At 34.9% G+C, this 15,654-nt stretch overlaps 1 protein-coding gene and 1 non-coding gene across 2 annotated transcripts; one reads left to right on the top strand and one right to left on the bottom strand.

Annotated features, from left to right (window-relative positions):
- The first annotated feature begins 6,107 nt into the window (after positions 1 to 6,107).
- Positions 6,108 to 15,332, top strand: LOC116125114. Its single transcript, XM_031410832.1, has 3 exons — positions 6,108 to 6,195; positions 12,297 to 14,614; positions 14,721 to 15,332. Exons 1-3 carry the CDS (start codon positions 6,108 to 6,110, stop codon positions 15,330 to 15,332), a joined length of 3,018 nt encoding a protein of 1,005 aa, XP_031266692.1.
- LOC116125211 lies at positions 11,017 to 11,121 on the bottom strand. Its single transcript, XR_004127299.1, has one exon. It is a non-coding gene; the product is annotated as a small nucleolar RNA snoR100 (small nucleolar RNA).
- Positions 15,333 to 15,654: the final 322 nt, after the last annotated feature.

Raw genomic sequence — 15,654 nt, 5'->3', positions numbered from 1 at the left:
TTTCTCAATAAAAGTTTATAAATTAACAAAAATACCGTCACCCATCTAAGCAACAGTCGTTCGCCAGCAACCACCACCGGCCGCCAGCCATCATCACTGCCACCGCCTGCTATCGACGTCGTAACGACGCACGATCGGTTGGATCTGGCCAATCGTGCGCCGATCTGTCTGTTTTTTACTAGATCCAGTCGATCATGCACCATTCCGACGACTTTCGGCCATTGTCCAACAGTGGTGGTCGGCTACCGACAATCAGTTGGGTGGATGGAGTGTTTTTGTTAAATTATAATTTTTTATTGTGGGGTGTTTAGTTAAATTAACAAATATAGGGGATTAAAAAATAATCTAAATATTTTCAAAAAAGGTGTCAAACACATTCTCATAACCACTCCTATTCTATTTAATTCAAAACATTTAACAATTACATTTCTCAATAAAATATTATAAATTAACAAAAATACCACCACCCATCCAAGCAACAATCGCACGCCAGCAATCACCATTGGCCACCAACCGTCACCGTTGCTACCATCGACCGTCGATGCCGTAACAAAGTACAATTGGCCTGATTTGGCTGATAGCGCATCAATCTATCCGTTTTCGACTAGATCCAATTGGTCATGCGCCATTTTGGCGACTTTCGAACACCATCCAACGGTGGTGGTCGGCTGCCGCTAATCAGTTGGGTGGGTGGGGTGTTTTTGTTAATTTACAAACTTTTATTGTGGGAGGTGTTTAACTAAATTAATAAATATAGGAGGTTAAAAAATAATCTAAATTTTTTCAGAAAATGTTTTCCAAAAATGTACCCAACACATTCTCATAATTTTATCGGCTCCGTTTGGTTCAAAATTTTGGGTTTTTGGGAAAAGTTTTTTGAAAAAAGTTAAAAAAAAATTGAATTGGGCGGGTATTACAATGTATGATTTACAAATTATAAAATACCCCCTATGTTTATTTATTTACAAAAACACCCCTATAATAAAACATTAAAAGTTAACAAAAACACCCCCAACCCACCCTCAAATGCGAACAGCCTGCCACCACCGTCGGAATCGCCGTATCGGCGCATGACCAGTTGGATTTTGCCGGTCGTGCGTCGATATGGCCTTTTCCGGCCAGATCCACAGTGGATCTGGCCAGCAAAGGCCAGATCTGGCCATATTTGCTCGTCAACGACAGCCAACAAAAGGTCGTCGTTGATGGTCAACGACGACTGTTTTTTGGCCGTCGTTACCGACTGTTATGGCCAAAGATCTGGCCGTCAACGGCTAGATCTTTGGCCTTAGATCTGGCCTTTTCCGGGCAGATCCACCATGGATCTGGCCGGAAAAGGCTAGATCAGCACACTACCGGCCAGATTCAGCTGGTAGTGCGCCATCCTACCAGATTCCGGCCATTTTCCGGCGGTGATGGCCGGAATCTGGTAAATGTGGATTGCTGGGGTGTTTTTGTAATTTTTAAAAAAATATTTAGGGGTATTTAATTAAATTAACAAATTTAGAGGGTTTAAAAAAAGTTGAATAATATTGAAAGTAGCATTCCCAAAAATTAGAGTTTTTTGGTATTTTACTGTTTAACTTTTTTAGGAATACTAAAAGTAGTATTCTCAATTGGCAACCAAACGAAGCCATCATATTTGATTAAATCTTATCTTATCCTATTCATAATAGAATATTGTTAAAAAAATAGTGTACCAAACAAAACCAAAAGTTGAATACCTTATTATAAATCAAATTATATGTCATCACCTATTATCCATATTATTTTATATACAGCATAGATCATTTTCATGCAAATCATATCTATGAAAGTTACACAAAACATAAGCTTATGCGTGATGTGGAAAAAAACAAAAACAAAAAAAAAAAACATTATGTTTATATTATTGGCTTTATTACATTGGAGGACAGACTTAATCCACCATAGTTTTTTTTTTTTTTTTTTTCTCTAAAATTTGATTAATGATCATTAATTTTAGGGAGGTATTAACCTTTTATAATATCCCAATCGTTATGTTGTCTATATTAAATAATACAAATATAATGTTTTATTATATACAGTAAAACCTCTCTATAGTCAGAAGGTGAGATTAATTAATTTTATTACTATAAGGAGGTTATAACTTAATAGAGGTGTGATAATAAAAATTTATTTATAATTCATGTTTTAGTAGTACAGTATTAGGATTTCAATTGATGTTTTAATACTATTAGGATTTCAATTCAGTGCTTCAATTGCCTATTTTTTAAACAGATAGAAGATCATGTCTTGAAACCAGCAAAGATAAGTGTCCTTGATGGAATTGTAAATGTAGTTGCTACATGATCAAATTGATGTGAAGCCGCAAACTATTGCAAATTGTTTTAATCATTACAAAATTATGTAGCAAATTAATATGAAGCCACATACTATTGCCAATTGTTTTAATCATTACAAAATTATGCAGCAAATTAATGTGAAGCCACATACTATTGCTAATTGTTTTAACATTACCAAATTAGGATCCCTGATGTTGATGAATTGCAAGTTACAAATGAACTGGATGAGAAGAATCAAAGAGTCATTGTAGAATTTAGTGATCAAATTCGACAACTTCATTATACTAATCGAATAAATATTAATGTCTTTCTCAATCATCCAAATGAGTAATAAGTGATGTATGTTTTAACTAAAAAAGAAATCATTGCTACAATTAGACAAAAAGATAAAGGAAATAATCATGAGGATGATCATACGGAAATATAAAAAGTTTTGTGCCAAAAAGCTCTAAACATACTTGAGAAACTATAAATATTTGGGGTCCGTTTTGGTTCATTATTATGATAGTTTTTAGAATAATATTTTGAAAAAAGTTAAATTGGGCGGATATTACGATGTAGGATTTAGAAATTAACAAAAATGCCCCCTATGTTTGTTTATTTACTAAACACCCCTATAATAAAATATTAAAAGTTGACAAAAAACACCCCCAACCGACCCATTAAATACAGACAGTCGGCCACCACCGCCGAAGGATGGCCGAAGTCGCCGTATAGGTGCATAACCGACTAGATCTTGCCGGTCGTACGTCGATATGGTCTTTTCCATGGATCTGGCCGAAAAAGGTCAGATATACGGTTAGAACTGGTCGAAAAAGGCCAGATCTATGGCTAGATCTGGCAATGGACGACTAGATCTGACCGCATTTGGTCGTCAGCGATGGCCAAAGATACGACCGTCGTTTATGGTTAATGACGATTGTATCTTGGCCGTTGTTGACGACTGGCTACGGTCAAAGATCTGGCCTTTTCCGACCAGATTCACTGTGAATCTGGCCGAAAAAGGTTAGATCGGTGCACTACCGGCTAAATCCTACCGGCTAGATTCAGCCGATAGTGCGCCATTATACCAGATTCCGGCCAGCTTCCGGCAGTGGTGGCCGGAATCTAGTAAATGTGGGTTGTTGGGGTATTTTTGTAATTTCTAAAAAAATATTTGGGGGTATTTAGTTAAATTAAGAAATTTAGGGGGTTTAAAAAATTAAATAATATAGAATCATATTTTGAGAATAAGTCATTTTACTGTTTAACTTTATTGGGAATACTAATAATAGTATTCCCAAGAGTGAACCAAACGGATCCTTGGTTTCAACAAGAAGATATTCATGCTAGCGAGTAATTTATCTGCAAATTAAAAGTCGTAGTAACAACTCTGAAGTATAATTTATTATCTCAAACAACTTTAGATAAATATTTTATTTCATCTTAAACCTTTAATATAACATAAAATTTTTATTTTTTTTGTAATGTACAGATAATTATTACTATGTGGAGGCAACTTTTTTTAAGACGGGAATTAAAAAAATTATAATTTATTACAATATAGAGTTTATTCTTATTTATAACTATCCTAAATTAGGAATATAATTTTTTATGACTATGTAAAATTTATTCATATATAGAGTATTACTATAGAGAAGTTTTATTGTATTACGCATACGATTATATTTAGTATAATATTCTAACGTAAACTTATATATTAATTAAATATAAACATAATGTTTTATTATATATTACACATAAGATTATATTTAGGACAACAATCCAACGTTACATTATATTTTGAAGAATATAAAGTATAATGTCTTATTATGTATTACGCATAAGATTATATTTATTATAATATCCCAACTAATTATAATATTAGAGAAGTGTTATGGAGTCAATTTATTTACCAAAATTACTTTTGATGTTATGTTTATAATTTGCAACATTAACTCATATATTAAATATATATAGAATTATGTTTCCATATAATAAATTTAGTAAATGATACATATGAGCGCAACGTTACTGTTTAAGTACCTTAATATGATGCTATTGTTATAATTTACAAATTTAAGAATTGATAATTTTTAAATAAAATAAGATAATGTTTAGTAAAAGTGTAAATAAAGAGAGAATTTTAGTTATTAATGTGTGACTTTTTAGATAATTTTTTTTGATAATTTTAGAATATATTTTTAGATTAAGTTAAAGCATGAATAAATATGATTAATTTTAAAACTTAAGAAAAACCTCTTTTTTAAAAAGTCAATTAATTAATACATTCATGGTCCAGAAATTTCTGGAAATAGTAGCTGGTCCCTGGAATCCTAATGTTGGCTACTTTTCCATTAAATTAAATAAACTTTTTACTTTCTAGAGGTTGTTTGGATCATATAATATTTTATTATAAGGGTATATTATATTAACAGAAATAAAGATCAACTTGAAGATTATTGGGAATATTTAAAAAATGTGTTTGGTTAATTCGAATAAATTGGTGAATAATATGTTTGGTTGGGAGGATAAATGAGTGGGTATGATATATAGATTACTAAATTGTCCTCCTTTTTAAATATTAAAATAATAGTATTTTTTATTATTATTTTTTTAATCATTTCTTTTAACCCCTACATTTAAAATTTTGCTAAAACACCCAAACCATATAAAACTTTAATTTGTAGTAAAATTACCCTCACCCACCCCAAGCCACTGTCGACAGACAGCCACCATCGCCAGCCGCTGTCAGCAGTCGACGGAATGGCACACAATTAGCTGTATATGGTCTGTCGTGCACCGGTAAAGTCAGAAATGGCCATGGATCACAAATTCATGGCCAGAAAATGGCCAGATACATGGTCATTTCAAGGCCAAAGATGTGGTCATGAAACGGTCATAGAAACACTAGATCTAGACGTTTTTGGCCATGGATCACCGAAAAATGCCTTACCGATGCATGACCAGCCAGATCCTGCTGTTTATGCACCATTACGATGACTGACACTGGCGATGGTGAGTCACGGTCGACGGTGGTCTTAGGTGGCTGGGGACATTTTGTTAATTTAAAAAAAAAAAATTTGTGACTTGGGTGTTTTAGCTAATTTCTCAAATGTAGGGGGGTTGGGTAATTGTTATTTAATTGACATTTGAAAGCAATTGTGTCCGAAATTGTTTTTAATTAAAGGTAAAATGAATAGTAAAATCAGATTACCCCGGTAATGTTTTAATAACAAGGTAATAAATTACTCCCCACATTACCAAAAGTAAATACTATGGGGGCGTTTAGATCATATAATATTTTATTATATGGGAATATTATATTAACGGAATAAAAGATCACCTTGAAGATTACTGGGAATGTTTAGAAAATGTATTTGGTTAGTTCGAATATATTGGTGAATAATATGTTTGGTTGAAATGATAAATGAGTGGGTATGTTATATAGATTACTAAATTGCCCTCCTTTTTTAAATTTAATTTAACAATATTTTTTTTTATTATTTTTTGAACAATTTCTTTTAACCCCATACTTTTCAGATTTAGCAAAAACACCATAGCAACCAAAAACATTTTAAACTTAACAAAAACACCCCTACCCATCCCAAGCCACTGCCGGCAGCTAGTCACCACTGTTGACGGCTGCTGGCAGTGCCACAAATCTAGCCGTGACGCTGGCAGTGCCACAGATCTGGCCATGAAATGGCGGCCGTTTCACGGCCAAAGACCTAGTTGTTTCATGGCCAGATCAGTCACCGTTTCACGGCCACATGCTTGGCCATATATAGTCAATCGTATGCCATTATGACGACTTTTGGCAACCTCTGGTGGCTGCCGATGGTGGCTAGTTCTGGGTATAAAGACATTTCTGTGAATAATGATAATAACAAGGGTAATGTCGTCCAAAAAATTTAAAAAGCGAGGACAAAAGATTACCAACCAAATGCTACTGTTTGTCATAAAATATTCCAGGAATAATTTTTAACAAACCAACCAAACATCGTAATCTGCTCAATTTAAAAAATATTACCCTAGTTATCTAATATTAAACTGATTCAAACGGCCCTTATTTGCAATAAAAGATTACTGTAATATTTTATTACTTGCAAACCAAATACAAGAATCTTGTAAAATAAATGAAGATTATCCCTGTTATCTTATATACCACCGATCCAAACGACCCTAAGAAATTTCGTGAAATGTATTGTTTAATTAATTTAGCCTGTATCAACCTAATAAATATGACCATCTTGAATTAGATGTGATTTGGTATATGACGATATTTTTCTCTTTAATCTACAAATTTTTTTATTTTACATTTTGAGAACCGACCTCAAAATTGAGTCCCGTTAACCTAAGCTTAATATGGCTTTACAGACCTAAGTTCGAAATATATTAAGGGGCGCTCAAACTTCAAATCTTATGAGAGCAAATTACAGATCTGATCACCTGGCTAACCCCTATGGGTTAAAATGATTAAAAAAAAAAAAAAAAAAAAATTTAGAACTCTTATGGAAAATTGATGTAAAATAGGAGATACTCAATCATCATATTAAATAATCATTTTATGTGAAAACTTTTTACTTGTTCGATTTAGAACTTAACCACAATATTTTCTTTTAAGAAAACAGGAAATTACAGTGAATTCTACAAAACTATATTTGCTAGAAATGTTTTCAAAAGTAATTTTTGAATACAAACTTGTGCAAGATCACGATAAAAAATTAAAAAATAATAATAATAATTTCAAAATTTTATAGTCTTGAACTAAGAAAAAAAGAATTTAATTTTACTAACCACATTTTCAAATTTTAAAAATTTAAAGTACATCTCACATTTTGAAATCATAGCTTAGTTTTTAAATATTTTATTTTAAGATTTAAAAAAAAAAAAAAAAAGAAAGTCAAACCATTTTTAAGTGAGAGAGAGAATTGAATTTTTCAGAATGTTTAATAAAAGTAACTATTATTATTAATGAGATAGTATAAAATTACTTTTAGATCCTTGAAATTTGATTGATTAAAATCAGAAAGTAATACTTTATTATTCTCAATAAACACTTTGATCTCACTTTTCTTTAATTAGAGTCAACAAATGCTAACTAATAGAAGTTAATCAGACCGGTTTCCTAAATGTCTTTGGGGGATATTTCTCCATTTCTTGGTTATTCATAGAATTTGAAAGGTAAATAAACATACATCTAAGAATTTCTTAAGAATCCGACAAGATATATTCGTTTTTTTATTCTCTTATAAACTAACATAACTTCTTTTACGTTCAAAAAGATTCACTTCATATAAATTTTATTTATAAGAGAACAAGATATTTAATAATTCAAGATAATTACATATTTGCAAAATACAGCTTTAAATCATCCTATTTCACCGTTGTTGGGATATGATAAGATTTTAAAGAATGAAGAGGATATAAACAAGTATTACTTTCTAAATTTAATGGATCAAAGTTATTTACCCCAATATAATTAATTAATTATAATAATGAAAGGTCACGTGACAGAGATTATTTATGCCAAACTGGGCCGGTCGGATTTAGGAAAAAAACAATGGGTGTGAGTGGTTTTGTCTTTTAATTGGTGGATGCCACCCTTTTAACATGTGGCTACCTCCACCCAACGACAAAACACCCTTTCACATTTACAACGGAATCGTGGACCAGTAACACAGATATCAATATGGGCCGTTTGGTTCGGGGTTAAGTGGTATTATTGAGGTAATGTCATCTTATATTACTTGATTATTATGTTTGGTTGTCAAATAATATAAGATACCAGTAATCTTCAAATACCAATAGTGGTTACTATTGGTAATATAAGAGGTAATCTGATTACCTCCATTTTCTTAGGTTTTCTGAGATTATCAGGGTTATCTTTTTTTATTACAATTTTATCCCTTATTAATAAAAATTTTGGACAATAATACCCCTACTTTAAAACAAATTTACATTAATATCCTATTTCAATTTTACCCTTGTTTAATTAAAATTTTGGACAATAATGCCCTTATATTTAAAATAGTACAGACCACCCTGCCAACAAGCCCCACCCACCACAGCCACCAGCCACCCCCCGCCGACAGGGGTCAACCACCACGGACCACCGCCGGAAAATACCGTCAGCCTAAAAATACTGGAAATTCTGTGGGAGGCTCCGGGAGGCTTCGCTATGGCCGTTTTTGGCCATATTGATGGCCGAAAACGGCCATAAGGGTCAGATCTGGCCGTTAACGGCAGTCTATTCTGTTTTCGGCCATCAATATGGCCAAAAACAGCCATAGCGGAGCCTCTTGGTCACGGTGACGTACTCACGGCACATCCGGCGTGGTTCGCTGGTGGTGGCAGGAGGTGGGGGTGATTTCGTTAAAATTAAGTTTTATATAAGCGGGGGTATTGTAGCTAAATCTAAAATATGGGGGTTAAAAGAATTATTCAAAAATTATATAAAAAAATAATTTATATTAATATTTAAAGGGGGACAATTTAGTAATTTAAATAGCGTACCCACCAATTTATTCCCCATAACCAAACATTAATGTAACATACCCACCAACTAACCAAACATATTTTTCTAAAGATTCCCAGTATCTTTCAAGGTAATCTATCTTTCTAGTAATTCAATATTCCCAGTAATCTAACATTCCTGAACCAAACGCCCCCTATAAGTATTTTTGTATTGTCGGACCGTAACATAACAAATCTGATATTTTGTTGTTGGTCCAATAATTTGTTTAAACTTATAATAATTCTATGAACATAAAGAAATATCAGAATTGATTTGAAAATGGGCTCAAAATTAAGGCCCAAACAGCCCAATACAAGCTGCATGAATGGGCCATGCTGGCTCAAGCCCAAACAAAAATGAACTAGCAACCAAACTGGCATGTAATTGTAATTCTTGGGTTTACTTAAAGTTTAAAATATTTCAAGTTTAAGTATTTTTATTAAGAAAATAATTACATTAAAATTTAACATTTTTTTATTTTAAAAAATTAAATTAACAACTTTAATTTAAATGATTTTTTTAAAGAAAATATAGATAATCATAAAAATACTTTATAAAGGAATAAAAAAATGCATAAATATTAAGATTTAATAATTTTTCATTTAATTTAAGTAGATATACAAATAAGGGTAAGATTAAATCAATATAATGAGTATGTCTCATTCTGATCATATTAACGATCTTAAAAGATAATATTAAACTCTAGATTTATTTCATGACAAAATCATAAATTAGAAAGATTAAATTAAGCATTAATCTCTTGTGCAAATAACATAAACCTCTCTAAGATTTTGATAATATTGCTAACTGTATAGAATGTATTTAATAACTCACAGACCATTAATGACAATGAATTTTTTTTATTATATTTTTAACTTCAATTGGAATTAGATCAGTTTGGTAGATTTCATCAAATAAAAATTAATTACAAAAGAACTATTAAAACCCCAGCCCTTTTTTTTTAAAAAAAAAAAAAAAAAATTATCAGTACTTAAAGTTTTTTACATCATGAAAAAAAATTAATGGAAAAACTTCAAATAGAAACTCAAAGAGTTCATTATAGAAAAAAACAGTAAACTCTTAATGTAGTATAAAAAATCAAAAGTATTTATTATAAAGATAATAAATTATTCAAGTCTCAACTCATAGTAAGATAGTATAGTCATAAGCTATTCTTCAGTTAATAAAATGATAAAATATCCACCAGCTTTTTAACCAAAAATAAGTCACCCTTGGAACACATGAAGAGTTAAAACAATTCAAAGTTGCAAACCTATAAGAAGAATTATATCAAGTTTCGGTAGGACAAACACGTTCTCTCTTAATCCTGAACACATGCACACCATGTATGCTGATGTGGTGTACAGTGGTGTTTATCGAAATAATTAATTCGTAGATCTTCTTCCGTATAATCAAACGACAAAAAATCGAAAATTTAACATTCTACCGCACATGCACAACACCCAAACTAACGTCGTGCACCGTGGTTAGACAGGTTCATAAATCCATCCCACTAAAAAATATTATGACTATTTAAAATTTAACATATCAACCAGATAACAAACATGTTTTCAAGGAAGAATTCTTCCATACATTCAATGCACATAAACCATCCAATGGGGATGTCACATCAATGCGTGGTAGACACACGCTCTTTATCAGGTGGTTGTACGTGCAGATGCATGGAAAATTGTCTCTTCAAGATAAAACTCTTCAACTAAGAAATAATGAAAATATGTAAGTCAATACCAGAAATAACTCTTCTAACCAATAAATAACTCAACCAAACTGGTATTTAAAGCCATCTCGACATATCAAAATAATCCTATAAGAATCAATCATATCATATTGAGAGAGTCTTCAGTAGGACAGATACATGTTCACACCATCAACCCCTCAATCCTTATGCATGTGCACATCACCGATGCTAACACGGTGTATCGTGGTTTGACAGACATATATTATCTATCATACTAAAAGATTTTCAAATTCTGTTGCTAACTATATTAAAACTTTGAACAAATGAAAACCAAATAACAAACATGCTTTCAAGGAATAATTATTCCATGAATCCTATGCACATACAACCACCCAATAAGGATGTGCCACGTCATTCGCATCTGTGGTAGTACATGCAAAGGATGCATGAAGAATTGTTTGCTTCCAAGACAAAACTCTTCAGCTAAGAAATAATGAATATGTAGGTCATAACCAGACCCTCAAATCAGAAATCATCAAGAGCAGATATGTAGACCAAACTGAAAATTAATTTCTGTGCACATAACCATGCTACCTTCATCTCAATTTTATTCCAGAACATCAGCTTATAGTACACACAACATTATGGTGACATCTAAACTTCCAAAAACCGTTCAGAACTTTCTACAGACTACAACAGTTAATCTGTAGGTCATAGGATCAGGATCCTCTCCGGATCTTAACTTAACCAGACCTTTGTAAGATCTTAAGATGAGTGAGCACCAACAAATTATGAGTTTAGGATTTTTAAAAAATAATATATAAATAAATAAATAGAAAAAAGCTTAAAATCCCAACTTAGAATTTAGCCTAAACTTTGCAACACCTGACCAGTAAACCATAAGAATCACAAAAGCTACGAATCTCCAAAACCAGAAGAAAGGCAACCAAAAAATTGATATATTAAAGAGAAACAGAGAAAGAATTGCCTTTGGAAAAAATTAGTAAAACAATCTAACTTTATTGGGAATAGTAATAAAAAAAGTTGACCCTGATTCAAAAAATAAAATTCAGCCCTTTCCATAACTACGATAATTGGTATAAAGTTCTTTCTTGGGTTTCTTGTTGCTGGAATTATAGAGAAGATAATCGGAGAAGAGTAAATGCTAAAGCTGAATATTTGGAGCACAAGAAGGCATCCCTTTCAGCTTGAGGGTATAAATCGGTTTCGTTTTGGTTTTGAATGGAAAAAAATTAATAATAACAATCAAATTATGACCAGAATTTGTTAGTGCCACTTCTAAGATCCTATGAAGGTCCAGCAAAGCTAATATAAGGACAGATCCTCATCCTAACTCATAATCAGGCCCCAAAATCAATGCCTCAAAAGAGGGAAGGTGTCATCAGGATGCAACATGCAGACCCATATTTATTTTGATTTCTATGTACAGGACAATGTCACCTTCAATGTGTATATAACCCAAAGCATCAGCTTATTGCACACAGATTATTAATAAAATCTAAAAAAAAAAAAAAAAAAAACTGAAAAAGTAGCACACAAAGACAGATCAAGAACAAAAACAAAAACTGTACTCATGATGAAGTTCAAACTGGCAGATGAATCAATTCATCATAAACGTATAAAATATGATAACCAAAAAACATTTAAGCTTTTACATTTTTCTCATATAATGGGAATGATCAAAGACATAACTTGAAATAATTTAATAATCAGATTGAACGAGAAAAATTTACTAACATCTAGCTTGAATGACAAGAACATTTCACCGCTACTATTACTTCAAACCGCAAGCTAAAACCAATTAGGGTAACATANGTTAGGGAGGATGTCGGCAACATCAAGGAGTACTTGCTGGAGTTGAGGGAATGGATTAAATTGAAGGAGGAGAGGGATGGGAGTGTGAACCGAGGGAAGGATAAGGTTGAATCGTCAGAGATCCAGGGCAGTAACGATGATCGAAACCAAAACCAATCCAAATCCAACGAGAGTGGAGGGGAAGATAGGAAGGTGAGGAAGTTAGAGTTACCAGTTTTTTACGGTGAGGATCCCCATGGATGGCTGTTCCGAGCCGACAGGTACTTTCAGGTGAATAAGTTTGCGGAGGAGGAGAAGTTGGAAGCCGCCGCAGTGTGCATGGAGGGACGGGCGTTGAACTGGTTTCAATGGGTAGATTCACGAGTGCCATTTACGGATTGGCGAGCTTTCAAAAAAGCGGTGATCGATCGATTCAGACCGTCTTACAAAGGCTCCGTGTTTGAATCTTTGGTCACGCTGAAACATACCACCACCGTGACAGATTACCGTGAGCAGTTTGAACTGCTAGCTGCACCCATGCAAGAGGTTGAAGAAGAGCTGCTTATGGGCACATTCACCAGTGGGCTGAAAGAGGAGATAAAGGCTGAGTTGAGAATGGTCAGGCCCAATAATCTGTTTGAGCTCATGGACCAAGCCCATAGAATTGAGGAGAGAAACTGGGTTTTAGAAAAAAACAAATGGAAGATGGGCTGCACCCAATGGACCAATAGGCGAGACACTTACAACCGGGTTACACCTGGCCCAGAACCGTTAAAAATTGGGTGGATACCCAATACGATCAAACCCCCAGATCGTTCTTCTTCTTCTTCTTCTTCTTCTTTTCAAACGCGAGCTGTAAGGGAAGAAAAGTCTCTTGCGTCAACGCCACCCACAACTCGCGACACTAGTTTTCGACGACTCACCGACGCCGAACTACAGTACAAGAGGGAGAGAGGACTTTGTTACAAGTGTGATGAGAAGTTTGGGCCAGCTCACAAGTGCAAAAATCGCACTCTTCAGATTTTGTTGGTCGCGGATGTCGAGGAGGAGCTAAGTGAATCTGAAAAAATGGAGACAACCGAGGTAGAAGACATCGCAGAAGCAGATCTGGTAGCTCTATCCATGCACTCCATTGTCGGCTTGACGTCAACCACCACTCTGAAGCTTCGGGGTGAACTGCAGGGATCAGAAGTTATTGTGATGGTAGACAGCGGAGCTTCGCACAACTTCATCTCCCAAGATCTAGTACGACAGTTGGGTTTAAAGGTGCAGGAAACAAGGGCGTTTGGTGTTATGGTTGGAAATGGGTATACCGTGCGAAGTACAGGGGTTTGTAAGGGGTTGGAGTTAGCCATGCCGGGACTCACGGTTGTGCAGGATTTTTTTCCTTTTGATTTGGGAGGGGCTGACATTATACTCGGGATTACCTTGTTAAGTACTTTGGGCGATGTTTGCGCAAATTGGAAGTGTCTTACCATGAAATTTGAAGTGGATGGGAAACCAATGGTACTTAGGGGTGACCCGTCGTTGGTGAAAATAGTGGTGTCATTGAAAGCTATGCTGAAGTCCTTACACCACGAGGACCATGGGTTTATGGTAGAATTTTGCTCCATTGTGCAGCAAGAAGCCAAGGAGGTCAAGGTCATGAATCCCCATGTAGACACTCTCTTAACTGAATTCGCGCCCATCTTCGAGCAGCCTACAAGTCTGCCTCCACTTAGGCAGCAGGACCATGCAATCACCTTGAAGGAGGGAGTATCCATATCGAATATCAGACCCTATCGTTATTCATATACACAAAAAAATGAGATTGAGAGGTTGGTTGGGGAAATGTTGGCAGCCGGCATTATTCAACCAAGTATTAGCCCCTTCTCCAGCCCGGTGTTGTTAGTCCGGAAGAAGGACGGCAGTTGGCGTTTCTGTGTGGATTATCGGGCAGTGAATGACATCACCATACCCGATAAGTTTCCAATTCCCGCCATTGATGAGCTCCTGGATGAGTTGGGAAATGCCGTCATATTCTCTAAATTGGACCTCAAATCTGGGTATCATCAGATTCGGGTTCGTGAAGAAGATGTTCCGAAAACGGCTTTCCGCACACACGAAGGGCATTACGAATTCTTAGTGATGCCTTTCGGGTTGACTAACGCACCATCGACCTTCCAAGCCCTGATGAACGACATTTTCAGGCCATTTCTCCGCAAATTTGTCCTGGTATTTTTTGATGATATCTTAATTTACAGCTCTAATCTCTCTGTTCATCTATTGCATTTGCGCCAGGTCTTTGAACAGCTACAACAACACTAGCTAGTAGTCAACAAAAAAAAAAAAAAAATGCCAGTTCGCTCAAACTAAATTGGAATATTTGGGGCACATCATATCTCAGAATGGAGTCGAAGCCGACCCTGTAAAAATTGATTGCATGTTGTCTTGGCCTACCCCTAAGACAGTGAAGAGTTTACGTGGCTTACTGGGGCTTACCGGGTACTACAGAAAATTTGTTAAGAATTATGGTCAGATTGCACAACCATTAACACAATTGCTAAAGAAAGACTCCTTCAAGTGGAACCCTGAAGCACAGCGGGCTTTCGAGTGCTTACAGCAAGCCATGGTGTCGGTTCCCGTGTTAGCTACACCAAATTTTACTGAGCCTTTTGAAATACAGACGGACGCTTCAGGCCTAGGTATGGGAGCTGTTTTGGTGCAACATGGCCGTCCTATTGCCTTTCTAAGTAAAGCTTTTTCCCCCTCGGCCCGACAGAAATCAGTTTACGAGAGGGAGCTCATGGCCATTGTGTTCGCAGTGCATAAATGGAGCCATTATCTGATCGGCAACAAATTCATCGTTAAGACGGACCAACGAAGTTTGCAGTTTTTGACAGGACAAAGGCCAATCACTCCGGAACAACATAAATGGATTTCTAAACTTTTGGGGTACAAGTTTGAGATTCAGTACAATCCGGGCAGTTCTAACAAAGTCGCTGATGCTCTCTCCTGACGTGAACCTGGTCCTGAACTGTTTGCTTTATCCACAGTTATATTTCCGGGGTATGAAGAATTGGCCACTGAAGCTTTTCAAGAAGATAAACTCAAGCGGATTATACAAGACCTCATGGCCCAGCCGACTTCCCGTGCTCATTATATCTTACACCGTGGCTGCCTCTTGTATAAAGGCCGATTGGTCCTGCCCAAAACATCTAAATTCATTCCTCAAATACTGGAGGAATTCCACAGCACACCCAGTGGCGGCCATTCTGGGTTCTTTCGCACATATAAAAGGTTGGTTGGGGTTATTTTTTGGGAGGGACTCAAACAAGATG

The sequence above is a fragment of the Pistacia vera genome, unplaced genomic scaffold (genome assembly GCF_008641045.1).
Source record: "Pistacia vera cultivar Batoury unplaced genomic scaffold, PisVer_v2 Contig160, whole genome shotgun sequence".
Lineage (NCBI taxonomy): Eukaryota > Viridiplantae > Streptophyta > Magnoliopsida > Sapindales > Anacardiaceae > Pistacia > Pistacia vera.
Note: the sequence above shows the minus strand (reverse complement) of the source record. Positions and strands in the feature narration are given on the sequence as shown.